This window comes from Coturnix japonica, chromosome 7 (assembly GCF_054131305.1).
Source record: "Coturnix japonica strain WE chromosome 7, WE-NBRP24, whole genome shotgun sequence".
NCBI classification, from domain to species: domain Eukaryota; kingdom Metazoa; phylum Chordata; class Aves; order Galliformes; family Phasianidae; genus Coturnix; species Coturnix japonica.
The window spans coordinates 26525967-26551710 of record NC_140669.1 but is presented as its reverse complement, the minus strand read 5'-3'; the positions used below and the strand labels follow the sequence as shown (position 1 = coordinate 26551710).

General features: G+C 43.9%; 1 protein-coding gene across 10 annotated transcripts in view; it reads right to left on the bottom strand.

The window, feature by feature from the left end:
* ERBB4 (erb-b2 receptor tyrosine kinase 4) overlaps positions 1-25744 on the bottom strand; it is a 480224-nt gene that overhangs the window by 2501 nt on the left and 451979 nt on the right. For 4 of the 10 annotated variants that reach the window (XM_032445687.2, XM_015867997.3, XM_015867995.3 and 1 more), the window contains 8 exons: positions 23971-24126; positions 21372-21447; positions 19276-19422; positions 16690-16787; positions 15027-15197; positions 1414-1461; positions 1094-1141; positions 242-539 (listed from right to left, as the gene is read on the bottom strand). In XM_032445687.2, the coding sequence (XP_032301578.1) occupies positions 242-539; positions 1094-1141; positions 1414-1461; positions 15027-15197; positions 16690-16787; positions 19276-19422; positions 21372-21447; positions 23971-24126 (1042 nt within the window). The remainder of the gene's footprint in view (positions 1-241; positions 540-1093; positions 1142-1413; positions 1462-15026; positions 15198-16689; positions 16788-19275; positions 19423-21371; positions 21448-23970; positions 24127-25744) is intronic. The other 6 variants (XM_032445688.2, XM_085552767.1, XM_015867998.3 and 3 more) reach the window with 2 other exon arrangements.

Genomic DNA, 25744 nt, shown 5'->3' with positions numbered 1-25744 from the left:
CTTCCAGCATCAAAAAATGAAAGGGGAAATACCAAACCTGACATTATAGTACAGTCAGCTTTCTTAAGTAGAATGTTAAGCAAAGAAAAGAGAATCCCCCCCAGCAAAGAAATGTTAATCAAGTCAGAATATTTCAGTCCTGCTGGGTTAGCAGATAAAACCCTTTCAGGTGTAAAGCTGCCGATGTAGACAAATAGAGAATGCAGTGACTGGGAACTTCCCTGGAAGGACCAACTGTTACCTGTTTTGGGTTTGTCTCGCATTGGCGTCATATAGCCATCCTCATCCAGCTCTCCCCGAATCACCCGCTCTGGTATGAAGACCGTGGGATCAGCGCTGTACCTCTGGGTGCTGCTGTCCTCCTTTGCCAGCGTGGCCACCTGCTTCCGCAGTGTGCCGTTGCAGCAGGTGTCTTCAAAGATCTCTGCCGTTGCCCCTTGAGCAACTGGGGCTTCTGGGATGATGCAGCCAGGAGCTCTGTATGGCATCGGCACTCCCTGCTCTGCAGCATAGCCGCCATCTCTGTACACAAACTGGTTCTGTTGAGAAAGAGAAGGCAGCTTAGAAAGAACGCTCTCTAAAGGGAAGCAACATTGTACTACAAGGCATGCCCTTGGCTCTCCCGCCACAGCTGCTGAATGATGCATTTCACAGGGCAGGAGAATCCTCATCCATCCTGCAGGCTGCCACATTTCCAGTGCTGAGGGTCTAGCAAAGCATCTGCCTGCCCGGTGCTGCTGAGCAGGTCCCTTCCCTGGGAGGAGCATCAGGGCAGGGAGGGCTGCAGGGAGACTGGATGGCAATGAGGCTAGAAATGGGGTACAGAACTTGTCTCCTACGCAGATGTGGAAGTTGGAGATTCACAGTGGCAAAAGGCAAGCAAACCCAGTTTCTCTTTTTCTTAATAGAAAACCTCCCGTGATTTCTGAACAAAACCCTTAAACCTTATGCTAGGTCAACTCGGTTTGCTCCCAGGGGGGCTGCTCACAGGGTGTCTGGCAGCACTGACCACAAAGCCACCCAGACACTGTGCAGCTCCACCAGGCTGTGAGCAAGGCTCTCGCCAACACCTCAACGGTTCAACTCAACCTACCATTCTGCTTCTCAGCAAGGGCGTGCAAGGAAATTTCGACATCGTGACCTATAAACGGGAAGGAAAAATGGACAGATTCATCCAAGCCTGTTTCCTAAATACTTTTCAAAGAAATATCGGCAGTGATTTTGCATGTGGATCCCTTGAGCTCAGAGATGAATCCAAGATGAGCTTAGAGATCCCCGAGTTATACATACACAAACTGCATTCAGTGTTGGGTTTTGAGACATTTATATAGGAATAAGGGAGGGAAAACAGAAAACAAGCAGTGAAGGAAGGAGGAAAACCTAAAGAATGAAGGTTGAATGTGAAATACTTACTCCTGACATAGGGGTGTAGGCAGGAGGAGGGCTGTGTCCAATTTCACTCTAATGAGAAAGAAAAATGGAATGATGGATACGTACATAGAGGTCACAGGGTGAAACAAGTTGCATGAGCTCTATGAACTGATGGGGAGAAACATGCTCATCAGATTTCCTCAGCGAATCCAAACTGCAAAGATGTGTTTCACTGATGTGAAAAAGCTGTGTGCCTGCTTGCCTGCCTGCCCTGGGGAAGGTGGCCAGGTTCCCTCGCTGGGTAGGGGCGAGTTGTGGAGGTTGTACAGCAATCCCTCCATAAAGACACATTCATTTATTCTGATACCATTGGCACACCAGTTGCTCTTGTATTACTCCGTGCTGCTCAAAACTGACCTATTTCTCAATGAGAAAATGCTGATCTTCTGGGAAGGAAAATAAAGCCGAGAAACACAATCACGTATTTTTCTACTGCTAAAACGGTACATTTCAGATTTCTAGATCTGTTCTTCATAACTACTGTGCTTCCCAATTTGTTTCACAAACCTCCCTCTGTTTCCCTTACCTCCCAGTTCAGGGAGAGAAAAAGTCAGGATATTAAAAAAAAAAAAAAAAGGCTGAACTTAAGACAAGTGAGGAAAAAATCCCACATCCTTGGGTAAGAAGCCTGACCACGGCAAGAATGCTTCTCTTTAAGAGATGCCTGCTTTATTACAATCTCTTGCAGAAACGTATCGGTACTAACAGCTACACTCTAAGTACAATCAGAAAAGATGCATGTTGTCACACCACAGGGATGGGACGCACCGCAGTCAGTTTGTGCCTTATCAACCTTTTGTCAATACGTCACTAAGACGAGCCTTTATAAAGAGAGGTTTTTGGTTGAAGTTCAGTATCTGCATTGGGGAAAACAGTCACGATGAATGTGGAAAGCCCAGTTTGGTGTTCGTGAATGGGCTTGATTTGTTGATATAAATATTCCCATGGCCATTTTGTAACTCAAATCTAACACGTTTTGTCTGAGGTTTAAACATGGTGGACAAGACAAGCCCTAGTTAAGAACACACTTTTCTGCACTGCCATTCAAATTCATCTGTATTTAGCCAAGTGATAACCTTCTAACAAAAGGCTCCAGGTTGCAAAATACAAAAGTGCAGAAAAAACTCTGTTAGCTGAATGTCCTTCTGGACCAGCTGTCTGCAAAGCCTCGACAGGAGTCCCTCCGTGCACATCTCTTCACCAGGGCAATGAGCAGCTGGAAGGCTCAAGAAATAGGTTACTTACATTCCTGTGGTGCCACAGAGTATTCAAGACAAATGTCCTCAGCCAGAACAACAGCCAAGGTTCACAAGCAGCAGGAACAGAAGAACAAGCATCAGAGAGCGGTTGCGTGGCTGGCAATACCACAGTTGAGATAACTGATGGCAAGAGGGAACAGAAAACACCTGACCAGAAACTAGTCTTTTTTTAAGGGACCGGACCAGAGATGAGCAATACACATCTGAGCAGACTGTGCAGCAGGGATGTAACTTGGCAGTGTTATGCAGGAGGCCTCTTTGGGACAACTGTAACAGTCCTTGGAACAAAGAACACTGAGTCCCATCACCTCTGATCCCTCTCACTTTTCCTTTGTGTGGCAGCTTTACTGACATTAGTGGCAAGGTCAGAAAGTATTGCATAAATGGACAAAAACCATCCTCTGAGCTTGGCAGAGGATGCGTCCTACCGATGGCTACAAGACCTTCCACTACAGAAGACAGACTGATATCAGTCTCTTCACCATCCAACCTCCCACTTATTTCGATTCAGAGAAGCTGTCTACTCCAAAAAGATGGAGGAGGAAAAGAATGAAGAAAGGGTAAGTAAAGATAGGACAAGGGGGAATGGTCTTAAACTGAGACAGGGTATGTTTAGGCTGGATGTTAGGAGGAATTTTTTCACTCAGAGGGTGGTAACACACTGGCACAGGTTGCCCAAGGAGGCTGTGGATGCCCCATTCCAGGAAGCATTCCAGGACAGGGTAGATGTGGCTCTGGGCAGCCTGGTGTGGTGGCTAGCAATGCTGCACATAGCAGGGGGTTGGAACTGGATGATCGCTGTGGTCCTTTTCAACCCAAGCCATTCTGTGATTCTATGAAGTAGTAAACCATGGTCTGCAAAAGGGTGGTGCGAACTTTGGCCGACTTGGCAAACCAACTGTTTTGTCAGCGTGTTTGACACGAAGGGCTGTGCGCCTCTGCAAGTAGAAGTTTAAATGATTAACAACGGGAACAAAATAGTGCTCTAGGATGGCCACAACATCTATCTGTGGACATGCTGTGCTCCACCCTCACTACAGAAGGCTGAACCCACTGTCCTATCTTTAGGTTTTCTTGGCTGCGACTTTCATTTAAATAAATACTATGCAAGGGTAACAACAAACTAATGTGCCCTCTAAGAATAGTCCTGCCCAAAGACATCAGGAGAGAATGGACCAGCATTAATGCATTTATTGCTATTTTTGCTGACCAGACCCTCCCCAGTTAGTGACCTGCCAACTGAGATCACGGCTATGCTATTTCATCATGCCTCCCCCTTAGCTCTGTACTAAACATAGCTGCCTTGCAACACTCTTAGCACAGATCCTTACAGCTTGGCTCTTAGAACCACAGGTGTCTGCACTCTTTTTTTAATCTTTTACTGTTTTTCCCTGTGAGTTAATGCCCTGTGGCTGCTGTTCCAAAAAAGGAGGCAAAGAAAACAGCTGTGGTGCCAATTAAGGGGCTGAAAATGTGATATAATTGTTTAAATGCCTTTAAATTGCCTGCTAATTGCACCGTGATGTCATCATTTTGTGGGCTTCCAAGAGAAGCACTGAAAGCCCCAGCTAACTGTTATGGGTAAGTACATGAATCACACTGTGAGCAGAAAACACATCTGGATCTCAGCAAGAAAAACTTAAATAGCTTCATTTGTATGCGTGATCCAGTTTACTCTGTGCCTCTTTTTTTTCTTGGTTCTGTTACATTTGCATTTAAAAACGCTACGTTGAATAAAGCTGATGTTCCTTTCCCTCCTGGCTCCAGTGTGCATGAAGCCGTCTACACTTCAGCCCTACGCAGCCTCCAAACGGAGCCTCTCACTTGTCACTGCCTGGGAGCAGCCCTAGCAAAAAAATGCCTGAGATTTCATTCGTAACACTACAAGATTGAATTTTCAGCACAAACACGACATCAGGGAGAAGAGATAAAAAAACAACAAGCAAATGTGCCCTAAAGGCTGTTACAGGCCCTTTGGTATTAACCACCAGTGACACACTGGCTCTTGTAACAGCTAATGCACGTGTAAAATGAGCCCTGATAAAGGAGACGTCAATAACACTAGGGTGAATATTGGTTTGTGTTATTGCTTTCTTTTCATTAATTTCATTTTCCAACTCCTTGCTTCTAAAGCCTCCCAAGAGCAAATACCTCCTCCTTTACAGCAGGGACATAGTATTTTCCAGCTGCCTATTAAAATGCCATGAAATGCAAGTGGTGCTGGGCCCCAATGCCCACACAGTCCCAAAAGGAGCACAGCCTGCCAGAAGCTCCCTCACAGCTGCACAGCTTGCTTGCCCTGCACCCACTGAGTTGCACACACATGTCTGAGAGCACCACATAATTATTGCTGGCTATTGCTCTTAAGCAGTCTGCTAAGCTCATGCAACTGCAAAACTGTTCTTTACTACATACAAGGGGCTGTAGCAAAGCCTGCATATGCCTGAACTGAACCAGAGGCACCCCATGCCCAGCTCCCTCCCTGCCAGCAGCTCTCATATACAGAAAGGAACACGCCAAAGAGCAGGAGCAAAGCAATGACCGTCTCACTGCCCACCTCTACTGCCCTGTACTCCACACCTCAGGCCTCTCCACAACACTGCCCCTTGCCATTTCTGTCCTGGTCTGTGTGCACTCAGAAATAACACTCTTTGCTCCTTACATGATTTGAAACCAAGTCAAACCATATTCACCTGACTTCAAACCAAATCAAATTCTCAGGCTCAGGTCACCAAGCTGCAGCCTCTTAGCACAGCGGGTAAAGCAGATCTTGCTGTGAGCACCAAGACCGCAGCAGTTAGCTCAGAAAGAGGACAGATGCTGTATGCGGGTGGATGTGAATAACTTTCTGGGGCTGCTACGGGGGAGCTGCAGACATAGCACACCCCACGAGCTGTCCCACCTGCCCTGGGCAAACCCTGGTTACATTTCAGGGGAAAAGCCTGGTATTTGCAATTGATTTGAGCTGAAATTCAGCTTGGAAAGAGCACCACTAGAGGAGTCCCCTCTGCCTGGGAGCAGTCCTGCTGCCCTCTGTGTAATGCTACTCAGAAATGAAACGCTGTTTGTATAGCTAAGGCTAGAAGGTTTGGCAGAGCACTGGAGATTTCTGGTCCCAGCCCCCATTCAGAGTTGAGCTGTACAGGAACAGAAGTGTGCAGTTTGGTTTGACAAATGCAATACAAAGCTCACACTGCCCCTCAAGAGTCACGTACACTGGTTGCTCTAGCAGCATGCACACAGCTTCCTCAGCTCAAGGAACCTTTCTGAAGAAGGAAGCTTTGACACCAGAAACGGTGTCAGAGCAGCACTGAGCACAAGGAGAAAGCTGTTAACTGCAAGGACAGTGGCAGCTCACCCCACCAAAAGGCTCTGCTGCAGGCAAAGGGCTGGTCCCCATAGCATCCTGCTGGTGGTCCCCACAGCATCCAAGAGAGCTGGAACTTCACACCCTAAACCTCAGCATCTTCAAGCAAGTCTCAGAGCATATACAAAATTAGACTTATTGACTGCCTCAGGAATGGACAGCTGTCAGCTTCTCTGTCACACGTGCCCTGACCTGGAGAGTACTCACAAGACTATGCTGGTCTGATAAGTTTTCTTCTTCTGAAGCAGGGAAGCATAGTTTTGTATAAGTTTCCTCACCTACAACAGCTCCTCCTTCCTTTATATGGGCAAGCCCACTGCAGTCTTCAAGTATGGTTGGAACACATCCTCATTGAAGCTGCCCGTTTGATACAGTATGCCCAATGTATGTACCATACATGCCTGGGCCGTACGGTAGGTTTAAGGCATCTCTGAACTTGTTCGTTCTAAGTGCAGACATTTCACTGGTGACCCCAATGCAGCTCAGTGCTAACTTAACTCACTGCTGCAGATGAGTCACAGATCACATCTGTCTGCTTTCAGACTCAGAGGTTCTCACAGAGCAGACCACGCACATAGTCATCTCCACATTTCAATGCAGCCGTCCAGGAGTAATATCACACAGGCTGCAAACAGTCAATAGCATAAATCATACATGAGACATACCAAACATTTTTGGCCGACTGGTACAGGAAATGAGATACCTAAATATTGCACAGACTATTTCCTGTGGTATTGCTGGAAAACACCAGACACATACCGTCTTTCTGTCTTAAAACCTCACCAAGTAAGGGAGTCAAACACTGGAAGATGACCGATGAAAACAGCCCGCTGTGAGACGTGTGGTGTGCCACAAACCACATGCTTATGACTGACACAAAAGCACAGGAGAGGGGCTCTGCCACAGCCCCTCCTCCCACAGCCAGGCAGGGAATAAAGGCCATGTGCTGCCATACTGCCACAAAAACCCTCTCTGGAAACCTCCCTATCCTGCAAACCTGGGAAGCCTTTGACTGTGCAACCTTTGGAAAACTGGCAAACAGCTGGCACAAACAACGGTTTGATATAAGCATGATGCAGGAGCAAAGATGCAAAAATTCCTGTTCCTTATTATTCTGCATGAACACACAGTGAGCATCAAGCAGCTCGAGAAGTAGGAGAGGCAGCCTGCATGTCTCTGTCTTGCTCCCTCAATCTCTTTTATTGTCACATTCATCCTGTCACCCACGAGTAGCTCTCTGTCACTCCTTTTTTCAACAGGCCCAGAGGTGCTTTGCAGCACATGGCGCCTCCTAACATGGGGCTGGTTCCCCACTGTGTGCGAGAGCACTGCAGCTCCCCTTCTGTGCAAACCTGCAAGTCCTCAAACAGGAACCGGACGGGGCATGGGACTTCAACCCACAACAGGGCCACAACTGGCGACTGCGGCAACGCAGACCAAAGGAAAAGAAAAGAAAAAAAAGAAAAGCAACAAAAGAAAGTTGATGAGCAGCACTCCGAGCTGCAGCCCCCTCCCATGCCGTGCTCCGCATCGCCATCTTCCCCAGTCTGTTTTCTACGGTAATCAAAGGATATTCTGAGCCTCTCAAAATGCCATCAGCCCTCATTGAGAATGAAATAGAGCACATCTCCACTGAAGCCTTTACAGCAGTTATCATTACAGCATGCTGGCCCGAACAGGGAGCTCTTACAGACAAAGATGGGTTTTAAAAATAAAATAAAAAAGCCTCCCTAAAATCTGAATAGAAACTTGATGATAATCTCCCAGTTTTATTATGCAAGGGGGAAAGAAACCCATAATTGTGCACTCTTGGTCTCTTATAGTGAAGAATAGGCTTCTTGATGAAACGCTGAGTTGATTTAGAGCAGGGCTGAGGTGCTGGTGGCAATAATACTCTAAAAGAAATAACCATCCAACTGATTTGGATAAAATAATCATTTTTTAACATTCTAAATCTAAACTTCATCTGTGCCTCCTCCCACTTCTCCCCACTGCATCTTCTGGAGAGCCTTTTTATAGCTTCCACAATTATTTCTCCTCCCCCCCCTCTCCCCCCCTTACAGACCACAGCACTTAATGCACAAAGCGGACCCTGAGCTCTGGCTAACAAAAGGCACTGCAGGCTGTGCTGGCATTTTGTCCTCACTGAAGGTATGTTTAGGATGCCCTGCGCCCTCCTGCAGCCCCTGCTCCCTGTGCTCCTGCCTGGTGCCCCTCTGAAACAGTTTCTGTTCAAAACCGAGGAACATTTTCTCCCAGCTCATAATTATTTCCTGACTTTTAGTCCATTTTTTCCAACTACTGAATTATGCAAAGTTGTTTAGCTTGCTTTTTTTTCCAAGAATGCCTCATCAGTGCACTGTAGAAATATTTATTACTTATTCTCTTTATATCTATTGACTTTTTTCTTTGTGGGGAAGAAAATGTATCAGCTGCGAGCTCTCTCAGCTGTTAACACAGCCAGCAGCTATTCATGGCTTAAGCAGATGCTGCCTGTTTCTAAACCAGTTTCTAGCCCAAGCTCAGTACATTTACATGCCATTCATCGCGGTCAGAAGCAGTGGACAGCTACCATCTCTCACACCGATTCCATGGAGCATTTCCTCACTGTAGGCCTCCGGGGAGTCCTACATGGGCAGAAAGGGTACATTCAACCCCAAATGCTACTCAGCACTTTCAGTCTGACTCCATCCCTGCATCCAGGAGCGGAGGTTTGGTGGGAAACAGCCAACGCATTTACCAACTCCCATTTTCAGGCACTTGACCTGGAAAACCACGTAGCAATTTAAGAAGCTGGTCCTGATAATCTATTCAGGCTGAAAAGGGCTGAGTCCCTGAGAACCAGTTCTGATTTCAGCTGGCCTGGCTGCAAAGCAAGAGACTAATTGCCATAAAACGCTTTCAAAGATTTCTCTGTGAAGAGCCAGGCATCATCTATTCTCTTTGAGACTTCCGTATGAATTTTCTTCTTTTTCCCCCTGGCAGACTTAGTACACTTTAAAAATGGTATTTAAACACTCGCATTCTAAATATATACATTTTGTGAAAAGCTTTCCTTTCTCATGTAAATTATTAAGACTGACATTTTCACATCTAATGTATTTTACTGCGTATTTCTGCACATTTGTTCCTCCCCCTTCACTCACCCTGAGCAATGAAATGAGGCTGACTGGTGCCGCTCCGCTTCTAGTCCTGCTCTTCACAGACAATGATGGCCTGGTGCTCTCTCTGTTTCCAACATAGACTAGAAGTGGGCATCTAGAGAGTATAGATGTACTGTATATCAAGTACTTCCCAGCAGAAAAAAGGTATAGTAGGTGCAACAGTTGGGATGGTTGACTAAACACGGGATGGATTCACGTAGAATCTGAATATTCCTAATAGACCGAGCAGTTCTTCAAGAAGCAAGAGAGCTAAATCACAGACAGTGTCAACCTAACTTTCTGAAATGCCCTGAAACCCTTTGATGCAACATGGAGTCCATGATGGGTTCAGGTGCTGGAGAGTTCTTTGTGACGCTTGCCTAAGGAACAGAGATCCCTGCAGAAAGGCAGGAGACAGACTACAAAGTTTTCAGAAAGGTTTTCATAACCTTTCGAATTTAGAGAGAAGGAACTAAAGAAACTGAATACAAGGGAAAGCAGAAACATGAAACAATATCCTGACACTGCACTGAGGAGCATCAAGTCGAATAGAAAGCATGGTTCTTATATTTGAGAAGGTATCACAGAACCAGTGAGACGGCAAATGCCACCAACAAACCTAATTCAAAGCAGGCAGACACCAAGGCTGCTCTGCCTTAACAACTAACATGTACAAACGGTGCTATCCTACCCAGCCCCTCCAGTAGAAGAGATTTACAACAATTGGCAGCTCCTTAATCTAGCACAAAAACAGCGTGTGGTGGACGGCAACAGGATCCAAACCCTGCCAAAGAGTCTGTGCTAGGTGCCCAGTGATTAGAAAAGAATCTGTGATATATTTCTCGTCCCAAACGATACGATCAAGACAATCATTTGAGAAGACAAACTGCACCTCGAGCTACATTTCTGCACAGAAATTAGGAGACAGAGTCCCCATCTGATTGCATGCTAGTAGGCAAGACAAAGTGCTCTTATGCCCCATCTGGCTTTGAAATCTCTTCACACAAATTATCTATTTACTTAAGGATGAAGTAGTCCTACTGCTGGCCCCATGTGGCCAGGACATGCCTGGAGAAAGAGCTCATTTCAGACCTTGGGTAAGGGACAACAAAACAGAAAAAATGCAAACACCGGGAAAATGCTGATCATTAACAAAGCTCTGGATACAAGGAGAATCACCAGCAAATCATGACTTTCCTTCTTGCCCTCTCTGCTACAGAAAACGGCAGCTACAACCAACTGCCAGCCTACCCACACCAGCAAGGACAGTACCCCCATACAAGCTCTCCCTTCCAGCTCTAACTGAGGTGAGCTCTGCCTCTAGTCCCCCACACTCCAAGCCTGCTGGATTTCAGTCTGTATGGGAGGTCCTATTGGACCTCAGATCTGATCTACCACTTGAGCTCTGTATCTAAGAAATTCAGCAATGTTACTCACGTACTGAATTACATTCCCTTAATACTTATAGCCATATCACTGGGTGAACAGTCCCTACATCCACGACAAGGTTTGGAAGGAGAGATGCCATGCTGAAATGAAATGCCTTCTCCTTTGCAACCCTGAAATTTGAAAATGGCTGCTTATCAAATGCAGAAACTAGATCAAATTCATTACAGAGAGAACTTCTCACCTGGTTTCTGCCTTGAATGGGTTTTCATAGACAGACACATATAGATGTTGAGCTGCCAGATACCACCACCCCAGTGCTGTTCCAGGACGGCTGGGATGGCACAGCAGGCACTGCTGGGGAGCTAACAGCTGGCATCTAACACGCCAGGCTCTGCTGTAACCAAGCAGAGCAGTCTCCCTGGACATATTAATTAAAGCCCTATCCTGAAAAGCTAGCTTGATATTTAATTGCTGGGTTGGCAGGCATTCCATAATACACAGAGTACGGGATAAAATTACAGAGACGGCATTGGTGAGTAATAAACAGCACAGACAGTTTTCAGGAGGAATTAGCCAAGGATTTAGAGCAAAAAGCACCATGGGGTACACAGAGCACTGTCTGTATTAGTATTATCTCTGTGCACACAGGGCAGTACTTGTTACAAATACCTGAATGAATCATCTAATGGCTGTGAATGTAGGACACTCCGGTGCTAGCTGGGGTACTGTGCTCATGGAAACACTGCCGAGGATTCAGCTTATCTCTCAAAAGCACAGAGCTTCTAAAACTCCATATTTCTAGAATATCTCCAGACCCTGGAAAATAAAAGCTGGAAAAAGCCAAAGAGCCAAAATAGCACCCGAGGACTTCAGATGTCACGAAAAAAATCAATTTAGCTTAGGGTGCTAATTTTTATTTCACAACCGCATCACTCTCAGGAAGGACTTGGCAACAGAGGGCACTGCTACGGGTTTAGAAGGTGGGCAAGCTTCTGTTCCTGGCCGGACAGGACCTGGGGAGATCCTGCTGTGAAGCAGGTTGCATGTGACAGAAGTGCTGAAGCTGTGCCTGAGCCTCACACCTTCAGTAAATCTCAGCCCTGCAGGAGTAAGGATGCGACACGTCCTGTGGAGCTGGAAGCCTAAGGACAGGTTTCCTCTTCTCCAGCCTTCTTTCTAAGGGTGAAGCTCTGTGCTTTGTATTTGCATCCAAATTGTCCTCATGAGGAAGTGGAAAGGCAGGTGCTGCACAACTCATCCAGTGAGGATTTAGGACTGAGATCACCCTAGACAAACTTCAGTGCATTTCCTAGAAAGCAAATGCCCTTTCTCAGGTCCTCAAAGTGTGAGCTGAGAGGGGCTCACAGCCCAACTTCTGTCCCCTGCAGTACTGCCACAGTGTTCTACTACAGCTGTCAGATGAGAGCAACACCCTGCCATCACACAACCTGCTTCTTCTTCACTAGAATAACAACCAGAACAACTCAGATGGGAAATGCAGGGCTTTTCAAGCTTCTCATCTCTGAAATGACATGAGGATCATGTAGTTTCTTGTGTGTTTTACTTCACCAAATTGCCTGGCAGTCTTCCCATAAAATTTAATTCGCCAGACGCAGTGAACACAAACTACCTACGCTGTATCAATTCATTTGGCATTTATGGCTGCAGTGGTACCATAATGAGTTTGAGTAATAACAACATTCATTACACCAAACAAGCATAAATCACAAACTACCTGAAGGAAACACAAAGAAAAATACAATCAGACAACTGCAGGTAGAGAGATCTGACTGCACCTCTCACCTCTGAGTGATTCTTGTAGCTGACATCTCCTGGTACTGTGCTATGGACAATATGTGTGAACACTGTTGCCTTACAGAAGTGTTTTTTGGTTTAAATCAGCACAAATCTCCACTGGAATACCAAGAACTGGACAGCAAAGATTCTATAGGATTTCAGGTGCAGCCCCAAGCCCCTTCTGCAATCTCATGCTGTGGCCTGCGTGTAGAGCAGCACTAGCAATGCATTTAGGAGAGCAGTTCTGTTAGCAAATAGAACCGAGACTTAAGCTAATCTGTGACACCGGAGAAGTCTCTAAATGACTGAGGTTAATCCTGTTACAGGACAGCAGTCACTCTGCAGACAACTCCAGCAAGCGCTGTTATAAATCAGCTGGGTTTTCAATGCCAACTTCTTTGCCCATCTCTCCTTTTTGCCTTAACAATCACCCCTCTACAATGAAGCTCCTATTAATAAGCACAACAAGGATAGAAGCAGGGCAGAAACACAGAGCTGAGCGTGAGCTTTCTGTCCCTTAGCTGCTCCCAGTAACTTTAGGTTAGAAATCTCAGCTCAGAGTCTGAAAACTTGCTGCAAAGTGCAATTCCAGTTCTAAGTGTTAGATTGTCATATGATGCTAGAGAAAAATTCCCAGCGGTAGGAGCTACTGAAAGGAGGATACAGAGTGGCTACTGTCATTAAATTGAATTGCAAAGCAAAGCTCCCACTGACTTCAGTGGGACAAGATCACAGTCTCAAACCAAGATGGGAAATTGTCGGCTGCGGAGGCGAGACGTCACATCAAGAATGTGATAGAGCCTCGCCGAGTGGCAAAAATGAAGGTACTGGGTCTCTTTGTGAGGCTCTGCTAACTTCAGTGGGATTATGTGTAGAAGCAGATTGCAATAGTGAGGCTGAAAGTTGGGCAAAGTCTGTGAGAAAGGTGCCTGAATTTTCATGCAATTATAACGAACTTCTGTGTTAGCTTGCCATGAATATCCCAGCGAGCACACTGGCTACCTTGCGCTGGTAGTACTCTGCTGTGTAACACAAAGCCACAATGATATACAGAAGCAGGCAAGTGAGCAGCTCTGGAAGGTAACCCATGTCATTTCTTTAATTTGGCATCATCATTTCTTTCTTAAATTTGTCATCAAAGGAAAAGAAACTTGTCTAGACACTGTTGGGACCAAATTGACTAATTTCAGATCAGCATCAGCCCCAAAAACACCTTTTGCAGTACAGGGGAAGCTGCTAACTGCTAAAACATGCACCATCCTAACCTTCTCAGCCATCCAGTGATGCAGAAGAAGTGCTACGTGAACCCACCTTAGCAATATGATTACAACCCAGCCCCTCGCAAAGACCTCTCTTAGACTCCTAGCCTTTAAGAACAGTAGCAATGCCTCACTGCAGAAAAGCCATGCTTTATCTAGGAGAGTCAGAATAACATCAGTGTAGGTCAGAGCATGAATACTGACCTGGTTTCAATGTCTTAGCTCTTTTGTTTACCATCACACATAAATCAATTCAGAACAGGGTGTGAATTTGGAACTGTCTACACTTTGGAGAAACGTCCAGAAAGAGTATAAACCAAAAGGAATAAATGCCGTTATTTCAGTGAGACTGCAGCATTTCATTTCAGTAGAAACATGAATTTCTACTAAAAGCAGCTTGTGCTAATGTCCTTGCAGTAATAGTGCCATTTCACCATTTCTTCATTTTGTGAGAATGGGCAGTATCCGACCTGTTAAGAGGACAGAGCCAAACGCAGCAATGGGCCGAGGTCAGAGCTGCAAGAAAGGGAACCCAGGAGCAGTGAGGAATTCAATACATGTGTACTCGGGTCCTGTCTGCAGAAGGGCTCGCATGGCACTGAGTCATTTAGAGAATGTCTGATACTGCTCTGGAGCTGTCAGCAGTCAGTAGATAGACAGATATGCTTCCAGAAAGTGACTTAGCCCACTGTACATGTCCAAAGCAGGCAGCAGTCCTCACCGACCTGATGTGTAGATGAAGAGCTTAGACCTTATTTCTATATTTAAGATGGTTCCAGTTACACAAGATAAATTCCACCCGAGTCTTCCCTGTGTCTCAAGTTAGACCTGCAAACCAACAGCATCTCCTTGCCAACAGGGATGTTACAAACATGCCAAAACCTGTGACACATTCAGCCACAACACACACCTGCGAAGGAGGAACCTGGAAGCATCACACATATAAACAGGGAAAAGGGCCGGGTCTGAAATCTGGCTTAAGACACAACAGCAGCATTATCTATATATTCCAGCTGCCCTCAGTTACATCAGTGCCAACCCTGACAAAATGATTGCAGGCATGGAGAATGAGAGCTATGTACTTCCTGACTGGGCTGGGATGCAACTGAGAAACAACACTGCTTGACTTCACAAGCCTCAGCTGTGCTTTCAGGACAGGCAGCTCAAGTCGAGCCTTTGTTCGCTCAAGGCTGAGCTATCAATTTAGAATTCACTGGGGTACAATGAACAGGGAACCCAGTCACAACATTTTTATAGTCAGTCTCCTTACAATGGGAGCCTGTAATTCCCAAGGCAACTCTTGCCTGTGTTTGATTAGAGCACTTATATCTCCACCTGTGCTTTTATAATAGCCAGTATTTCTGTCAGAGCTCACACTTACCCTGTTGGAATCAATTCTTGTCCTGGAAGTGTAGATGGGAGGAGGGATGTTGAAAGCTTGAGGAACGAGATACTCTTCAGCATCCATCATATCTTCCAGGTCTTCCTCATCAAGAAGGTTTTGGAAGAACTTGCTGTCATTTGGGCTGGGGAGCTTCATACGATCGTCTCCCTAAATACATAGATGGGGGGGTGGGGGGAACAGGGAGGAGAGGGATTAATTTCACAGCAGGTAACTTCAGCCTTCCTCCTGCCCTGACAACCAGGCTGAAGCTCAGAGCACACATGCTTCTTTGCTTGGTCTAAAACATCACATCCACATCATTTGTTTTGACTATTTTAGTGAGAATATGATGACAGAAAGGGAATAACTGCATAAATCAAGCAAAACCTTTTTTTCTGGCATTCCTGTGATTGAGCTTTTATTCTTTCTTCTCTCTTTCTCCCATACAAGCACAGTTTCTGACCCAAATTCTGCCAAGGTCTGATGTGTTTTGTGAAATATCTCAGCTATTTAGGCGCATGTGTTGGGGAAAATAACACGGTAACTGCTGTGTTGCTTTATTTTCATTTGTATTTTTAGGAACTAGGGTGGGTAAATTTCCCTCTCATGAATATGAAAAGTTCTGCAGAATGCAACACAGCTGAAAGCAATAAAAAACCAGGTAACAACAGCAACAATAAGAAATGGTTGGGTTTTTTTGTCGTCATTGTTTTGCTTTGCTTTTTATACCAAAACAATACCTACAAGCTAGAGAGGCATATAACAGCTTTGCTTTGCCATGCCTGATCCCATGAAACATCAGAAATGGCAGCCCATGCCCTAAACACCTAGCAGCCTGTAGAAACAATGCTAAGCTTAACTGAATGGATAAAGAGTGGCCTCTCATTCCTCAAAAATCACTATACCGCATGAAGAATTTGGCAGGGAATGACGGCTGCTCTACAGTGCACACAGACCAGTTTAAAAGCTGAAGAGCAAGCTCATCACTCTTGCTAGCCTCTGTGGACAAGGGGGAGTGAAGATGGCAGAGATACCAGTGCCATGGAGTTACCCTCAATACTGTTCAAAAAGCATACAGCCCGTATTGCCTCAAGGATCACTGGACAAGAAGCCAAAGATGAACTATCCAACTACATATGGTTGTAACAAGGGAGAGAAGGAAGGGAAGAGATATTCAGAATGTAGAAACATCCTGTCTAATGAAGTAATTTAATGCAGTGGGAAGCACCCAATTCCTCTTGACCAACATTTAACTTTTCAAATCAATTTAAGCTGCAAGAGCTGAGCATGTGTTCGTACTGTGCAATCAGACAGTACAAGCAGGCTAGCGTGTCTATACACTGGAATGAAACTCTGTAGGGTGAGTCTGTCCCAGAAGCAGTTAGGAGGCATGGAAGCGATGGCCTGTAATCCCAGATAACCTTCAGCCAGGTATTCTTACTTTAGCGTGAAGCTAATGACCAGATAGATTTACCCCCACACTACATCCATTGATGCATAACAGTAGAGTTAGGTTCGTCAACAGCGCACACTATCAGTCAGTCATTACATTTGCTTCAACTTCAAGAGCACCCTGAAATTAAGAGGTTCAAACGCAATCCCCTTAATAGTCAGGCAGAATTCTTCCCTCCTTCCCACTTCACATTGCAGAGTTGCTCACCTGAATTACCAGGTACCTCTGGGGGTCTCGAGCCATTCTAGAAAATTCAGCAGCCAGCTCCTTGAATTTAGGCCGACTGTCTGCATCAATCATCCAGCCTGGGGACAGAGCAAAAACAAGAACATAAGTGGCTGATGACAAAGCAGGAATTTTTTAAAACTGAACAACTTAGAAGAGAAATGATGTACTTGGCCTAGAGAAAAAACACGATAAGGAGCCCAGGAAGAAGGGAAAGGTGGAACTCTAAAATGGAGAATACGTTTAACTGGCCAGAGGAGACCAAATGTTCTACACTGCAAAGATTTCTCACTTTGCTCTGCCAATTTCTGGATTTGCCTTACCCATTTAGTTGTCAACTCTGACTGTTTTCTTATTACGGATCTGTCCAACCTCTAATTAATCCCAGATCTCACCTCAGCCTAGTGGGTTTATTACAAAGTTACCACTAAGCATATTTTTTTTTTCCTCTAACAGAACTACTGTTCCACAGTAGCTTACGTTACAAATTGCTGCCCAACAGGATGACTGACCTCCCATCCCACCTTTCAGGAGTAATTTTTGCTTTCATGTATCTGCATCATTAACACAGACCCCACATGAGGCATCAGATGCCATTTTAATTGTTCAAGGGCAACTCTTTGGGCCTTCGTTCTCCCAGAAACGTTCATTTGGAACAATTCTCAATCCTTTCCAGTGCTTTCTGTAAAAACAAGCAAGTAGCACAGGCAGTCACCACTGGCAACTAGTTTATCTCAGTGTCAGCTTTTTCTAATGGAAGATTCTATCAGCAGCTTCCCAAGAGCTTGTTCTCATTTGCCAGGGAGGCAGAACAAAGCAGGCCTTATCTCCTTCATAGCCTTTAATGGAAGAAGTGACCAAAGCAAAAAATAAAAATAAAAAAAACCAACAAAGCTAATACAACTTACAAAGAACTCCACTCAAGCATTACAGGACTAAATCCATACATCTAGATGTGACTTTCCAGAACAGTCAGACTGCTAGGATTGCTTCCTCTCACTGAGAATTGCCTTGCAGCACTCATAGAAATGCTATCAACTTGAGTATTTTTGCATGTGACCAATCTAAACCCCTCGTACCGTTCAGGTGACATTCCCACCTGCATGCATTTATGTTAAAAGGTCCTTGATAGTTCAAGCAGCTTTCACCTCTATTTCCTAAATCTACCTGAACTTAAGAAGACTCCTAATGGTTGTACATGTGCTTCTGCAATATTTATTCATAAATAATAGAAAACTACTAGTGAGTTAGGATCCTCCCTGAAGTCACCAAGCTTGGTTTAAATATCTGGCTTCTTTATTAAGACTCACAGAACTGCCTTCAGTGTAGGAGCAGAGTATAAAGGAGAACTCATCTATTAACCACTACCAACAACTCTTCTCTAGGTAGCGCATGAGACAATCAAATGTCAGCTGTTCTCATATCAGTATGTAGCAGTAATGCAAAGCTGATGTTAAAAAGCAAATCCTTCTCTATATCCCTACCACAGCTATCTGGCTGTAGTTCTCAATAGGATGGATCTTTATTGTCTTAAATGTCAACATGCATCAAAAAACAAACCAACTTGTACTCTAGATGTGGTCAAATTTTCCACCATAGATAATCAGCAAAGGGCTCAGTACTTTAACAAATGGCTGGGGAAGGAGAAGATGGAATTCTGTACATTCCAAATGCAAAACCCTGGATTACACAGTATGTCTGCACTGTGAGCTTCATGAACTGCTGGCAGCTGTCAAGTCTAACTGTACTCAGAAGAGGAGTATTTACCTCTGCTGGTGTTACCTTCTTTCTTTCAGTGTTTTTGTGTACAAGGCAAAAGGGAAAGGTCCATAGAAGACAGATGAGCTGGCTACATGTTAATCTCACTTAAATTAAGTCAGAAACACCAGAGAGATGTCCTTAATTCTTTTTAAATTGGAAGCACAGCCTTGGAGAATACAGTCACTAGTGTTGGTATCTTGGAGATAAAAAGGGTAGGAAGAAACCAAGCGCAAGCTGTTTTCCTTTTCTGCCCAATTACAGATATCCATAAATTATTATACTGGACTAAGAATGATAAACCTCCTTTCAGTATCATTTCTTACATTAATTCTAATGTTTATTATTACTACTGCAATCACCAATCCTTTTACTAACAATAAAACATTCTTGCTTTCTTTCCTCAGTATCTGGAACCAGCATTTTTCCTTGCAAACTTCACTAGCTGAGTATCCATGTACCATAATTATGTTTAATACTATCTTTTCTAACATCAAAATCAATTGTCATGGAAATGACAAGGGTTTACAATAACAATGATACAATTTTGACTTCACAGAAAGAATATGAGATACCATCTGACAGTAATAAGAAGCTAACTCAACCCCTTCAGGGCTAAATCCGTATCTTGCAATTGCAAAAAAATGCACATACAGTATTTTAAATGGAATTTACAGTATCTCGGGAAGCTTTTGTTTTGAAACTGCCTGCTCTATTACCAGGCATTGTCAGAGACTACGCATGCAAATGTTCTAAAACAGGATTCCTCTCACACTGAACGCAGAGACTGGAAAAGCTCCAACTACTTACATTTCACCATCACCATATAAACATCAATAGTGCAGATTGGAGGCTGGGGCAACCGCTCTCCCTTCTCCAGCAGGTCTGGGATCTCTCGAGTTGGGATCCCATCATATGGCTTTCCACCAAAGGTCATAAGTTCCCAGATAGTTACCCCTAGACAGAGAAAAAGAGACTTAATATTTGAGGTTGAGGTACTCAGATTGCTTCCCAGTTTCCTACAGCTCAGTAATGCGGCCTGGTTCTAGATTGGAGTCTCTTCTTCATTACCAGGGCCTGTAAAATTGTGCCCGGTCTGTCATTTAACGAGCTACAACAAACAGAGGAACAGCACTTTGTGTTAATCGACAAGAGCGCCTTCCCTCGTTTTTATTGGCATAAGAAGAAGCATGATAGATGAGGCACAAGACAAAGGTCTAAGATGGATAGGTAGTGGGAAGGCAAATGGATGCAAAAATGAAAGAATGTGTCTTGCACTTTTATCAAATCAAAAGGGAAAATGAATAGCTGATGCTCTGTTATTTTAAGGGGAAAAACACAGATGTTCCCTAACTTAGAACATCAATTTCCCACAGAAGTACAGCACTGAATAGCACTGTGTCACTGTCTTTGCCTCCTTACTCATTCACAGCCACCTGTATTATTATTTTTTCTTAAATCACCCTATGGATTTGAGTTGCAATAGTGCTGTACTTAAGTAACCAAGATCCTCTCTCTTTGAATAGCCATAGGATTTGTTTTGGTATCGGAGCTGGAAATAAAAGTCATATATCATAAGTAACAATTTGTCAGCAAACAAAAACTTCAATACTGAAAACGCTGCTCCCACATCAGTTTCTTTTGTTGCTGTTTTAGTTTCCTAATTTCTACTGCAAAGGTCATTTAAAACACACCTCCAGATCTGTAACCATATTTCCACAGCTGTCATACTAACCTGAAAAGAAATGGGCAAAAATACCTTACCTATAAAGGCATGTATTCAGTTTACCTTCAGTCGCCTCTTGGCTGATATTCAATATATATATTCAATAACTATAACTTGCCAACTGGTTTTGCTTTTGTTCTTTCTGATGATAGATACCATGGCTTCCTGCATTTAAAATGAACTTTCTAAATGGAGAAATGCTTTTTCCTGAGTGATACAGGTGTACAGAACTTCTCTAGAAAAAGCACCTTTCTGCAATCAACTGAATTCTCATTTATTTGTCCTAGCTGAATAGAGGCGGGCAGCTACCCAGACATAGCAAACGGCGTCTTTTGCTGCTACCCACAGGTAGAAGTGAGTAATGAATACAGCTGTACACCTTGTTATTTCAAAATGATGTGGCAACAGAAAATGCAAACAGGAGTCTGCAGCCCCAGATACATTCCACCCACAAAGGTGCAGATGGTTTTATTAGTAATTAGCTGCACAACACGAACAGGCAGACGGCTCAGCACGTGTGACATAGTGGCTCATCTTGGTAACAGCATTCATAACACTCAGCAAACATCTCATTTCTCAAACGTGATGTTTTTAGCGTGATCCCACGTGATCTGACCTGTCTAACCAATTCCACGGTTACCTGTGAAATTAAACCCACGCTTGTTTTACTTAGCTCGGAGAGACTGCCTCTTTCTCTTCTATCTCTTGCTGTATTTGCTCTGTATTATGACAAATTCCCTTTTATCAGACTCTAGATACAGAAATTCCCATAAGCCAAAAAATATTTTTTGACATTCATGGCTTTTATAGTTAAGAATTTCAAAGGACTGCTGGAAATGATGACCTGCAGCTGTATTTTTATGAGTCTGTGGCTAAGCTGAGAGAAACCTTCTTCTGTCATAATAATCAGCCCAACTTCTACCAGACCAGACCTTATGGCAGTCATCCCAGCAGGGACATCACGATAATCTATCTTAGTGAGTGGAGCAGAGAAGCTGGAGACAAGTCACAACTGCTGTTTAGAGTTACACATTATTAAAAAAAAAAAAAAAAAAAAAAAAGAGCAAAAGCCACTGTAATTAACCTCTCAAAGAGAAGAGGACATGGGTATCACAGTGACACAACTTGGCTTAATGTGTTACAAGAGACACATTTGTAAACTGATCATGTAAAGGTTTACCATAGCTCCAGACATCGCTCTGATGGGTAAATTTCCTGTAGTGTATACACTCCAGAGCCATCCACTTAATTGGCATCTAGGGAAAGACAAAAGAAATATGACCTTAGAAATACAATATTAAAACAATAAGCTGGATCCTGTATGTAGACAGCAGCTTCCTCCCCATTTCCCTTCTCTACAGCAAGACTGGAAAAAAAGCATCGCTATCAAACACTGCAGGAAATAGTAGTTCCTGCCCTCTAGAATGGGACTTGGACTCACTGAGAAACACAAACCAGTAGAACCAGCAGAACTTGCCACACCAGCCAAATTCCACTGATTTGGGCAGAATGGAACAACTCTTTTCATCATGCCTGAGCGAAGTTGGGACCGGTGCAAAAATTCCATGTGATCCCCCCTAAATCTGAAGTGTGATAGAGAAAGCAGAAGGAAGAAATCCTTGACTGCTCTCTGATGAGACTAGTTAATAATGCCATGTCCGTAATGCTTCATAGTCCGTATAATAATGATAATCAGTGTAAACAGGCAACAGGGAGGATTTACTGTGCTTAATTTCTAACTTGTGATATTCATTAAGAACTCAGCCCTCCCAGTTGTCTGTATCATTACTGCAGTGAGAACCACTGCTCCAGAAAGCAAGTCTAAAGTCCCAAGATAGCCTCGGGCTGTGAATCATCATTGAGGGGTGCTTCTCTCTTCCCTGATAGGAGAGAGAACAGGCAAACATAAACCTCAGCTTGGAATTAGGGTTCTGTCTCTGGAGATGGTGCTACAATGAAAACCCTTGTGCTCTCTGCTCCTGAGCAGGGCTTTGGAAGCACAGAGTTGAAAGTCCATTAATTTCTAATTCACTTAAGTGAATCTTACCTGGCAGGGACTTTGTATGGGTCCCCTCTGATTTTGAACTATGGAAAATATAGTGGAATAAACTGAGCAGAGATGGAGCTGCACACAAAATCCAAACAGATGGTGGGTGTAAAAGCAGAGGATGTGTCTTCGTTCAAACTCTTATGAAAATACCTTCCAGGAAGTTGACTAATGAACATAACCTATACAGTTATGGCAAAAATAGCACTCTGCTAATGGCTGGCTTCATACTTGCAAAGACAGTTCATCCTCCTCCTCCTGCAGAAGCGTACTGCTTTCAATGCCATTAAACATGATAGCCTTGTTTCAACCTGGAACTACTTAAGGAGCAAAGTTACACTGTTAACAGGGAATAACTCAACCCAGAAGGGTCCTAAGGAGGCCCCTAGCTCAATCCCAGGCTCAGAGCAGGGCCTGCCATCAGATCAATGGCTTTATGCAGTTTGGCCCTGAAAGTCTCTGAGGCTGGAAACTGAACAGAATCTCTTGTCATGCTAATAACACAACGTTAAATGTCAAACGCTTTCCAGAATTAACAGGACATTTCTCTGAAACTGAGGAGCACCATGCAGTGTGTAAATATGGCTCCAGGACTCCCAGCACACGACTGGCCTTGCAAATCCAAGACATGACCTCGTAACTGCAGGAAAACAGCTGGTTTGCAAGGACTGGTTCCTTTTCTGTTACTGACTGACTGATGGAGGCAAGAGACGGAGGAGGCAGAGGATTACTGAGGACGGGATGAGAGTACGGAAGGTATCAGGGAAGAATGCTAAAATTCCACCTTCCCTACCAACAGGGCTCTTTACTGAGTGAAATGGGAAAGCACTGGTGATTCCTTTCAAACTCTTCACCTGATTGACTGAAACACTGATGTCATCCATGCAACAGCTGCCAAGGGCAGCAGCCACACAAATAAGACAGAAGTCCATCCAGGAGAGAAAAACACATTGGCAACAGCTGTTTTCCACAGACAGGGGTGTAAGTGAGCATAGAGAAACACAGAGAGCAGACAGAAAGCAAACGGAACGCTTGGGAAAAGGAATGACAGGAGAGGCAGAAGCCCTTGGGATTTCGTGACAGGTTGAAATGTGGAATTTCAAAATGTTGAGTGAGCAGCCGGCAGCAGTGTGCACTTTCAGCCTTCTAAATTTTATAATGCATTAATCTGAAAGCATTAAAAATGGGGTGAGGCACCGTATGGAAGTTCTGCTGTGTGCTGAAAAGTAATAAAGAGAAGTGTCTGGTTTCAATGCTATCCTGAAGCAAGCTATTTAGTGGCCTGGCACTCAGTGTGCCACTGGGGAACTGGATGTGAGAAACAGCACATCCAGGCTCTTCCGTGGTCAAAGAAGGGTAGCTCTCTGTTGAGCACGTCAACTCTCATATATACTACAAATAAAAGCATGGTCTATGCTTGTCCTGATTATTTTTTCCTCATTGAATTGAGCTCAGAATTCTTCAAAACAGGACAAAAAATGGGGCTTATGAGCAAAAGCTAACACTGAGTGTGAAAACCGTTCTGGCAATTTTATTTCTGGACCTGGAAAAGCTCACTAAGAAAAAATGAGCAGTTTTCACACGTGCAGCTCACTGCCAATAGACTGGGCCTTGCTACAGCACCAACAGAGTTCTTACAAAGACACTGCCCCATAAAGATGTGCTGTCCTGACAAGTAACTTCAGGACATCTGTAGTGCGATGCACTTACTTCCAGACATTTAAATACTCACCTTCCCTCCGTCAGCATTATACTCCTTCTCATCCCCTTCCAGAAGTCTGGCCAGGCCAAAGTCAGTGATCTTCACATGGTTTGGTGATTTCACCAAGACATTGCGGGCTGCCAAGTCCCGGTGCACAAGTCTTCTCTCTTCCAGGTACATCATTCCCTAAGGTACGAAGAACAGCAGAATAACTGTAATGAGTCTTACATGCTCGGTTTGATTTTTAGAACTGGTAAGATCTGGTTACCTTAATAATATTTGCAGTAAGAAGAAAGGTCTCCAGGGCAGAAGTTGAGCGTCGCCCTTGCTCTGAGCAGGAGTGAGAACCTTAAGGTTCTTTCCAATTTGAACCATTTAATGGTACTCGACAAAGGAAGAAATAATAATTAAAAAACCCCAAACCCAAGCATCAATACCTTGCTGCAGAAAGTTTAAAATCTGGAAAGGTGAGACAAAGTAAGTATTACAGCCTCTGTTTTTCAGACAGGAAATCTAAAGACCAGAAGGATTAAGCAACTTAGTCAAAGCCTGAGAGAAATCCGGCCAGACGGGAAAACAATCCCAAATCTCCTAAGTTCCAGGCAACAACCCTCAATTCAAGATGAGGGTTCTTATCCATCTCCAAGTACTTGAAACTAGACACAAGGTCTCAGTACCCTCAGTGGATTAGAAGGAAAACAATTCCTTATTCCACGGGCTGCAATCCACTTGCCTTTTCACTCCCTTCTCACTTTGCATGCGCAGTTACACTAAGTCACTAGGTCAATAGCTGTATTTTTTTTTTATTTTTTATTTTTTGCATCTGAGTTTGTTTTTGCTTTTTTAAATGAACACCTAAGTTCATTTACAAGTACTTTTGTTACCAAGCCCATCCAGTTTCCTTTAAAAACAGGTAATATATAATCAGACTACCTAGCCCTAAGCTTTTTTTTTTCTTAACTGTGATGAGAGACATTGACCATCTGTAGAGAAGTTTACATGATGTTTTCTGACACTGAGAAGAACACCACAGCTTTGTTTTACTAATTCTATGACATGTAAAGGATAGTCAAGCAGGGCTACAAGCCTGTAATTTTATTAAAAGCCATTTATGACATTAATCATTATTATAAGAACCTACAGATGAAATTATACACTTGATAATTACCCTTACGGTATCTCTTAATATATTAGCTCTCTATAATATATATGGTAATTAAAAAAAAAGTCATCATTAAATACAAAAGAGATCGTATTAGCCCATAATACAGACGATAATTCAGTGAGCCACAGGCAGTCATTAAAACAACCAGATTACTCAGCCTTACTGGCTAGATTTTATTCCCTATCTGAGTAAGGAGCCCACAAGTGCCTACCCTATAGACAACAGGAAGACAATGCATTTGAGAGAGCCTCTGCTCATGGTGACTGGGCCAGAATGCAGCGCTTGATTGATGTCTTTACAAAAAGCATCAAGTGGAGTTCTGAACTGCTCTGGCATTTAGGCAAATGATTTCAGTGCCAACACTACTAAAAGATTTGAAAATGTGTGGGAGAGCATTTAGCACAAACACTATTTCACTTTTAACATGGTGGGCTTTGCTGCAGTCAACACGAAGGTTTTTAAAAGCACTGCTAGCTGCAGCAAGCACACCGTCCTGCCTATCACAAGCCAATGTTTCGGGCTGGTGAATGTTTGAACTTGGAGTATTTGAAAACATAATGATTTTTGACATCAAATTAAAACCTGTCAGAAAAGAACAAACAAATCTCAGAGGACAACCAACTGTGCGCATCACACAAC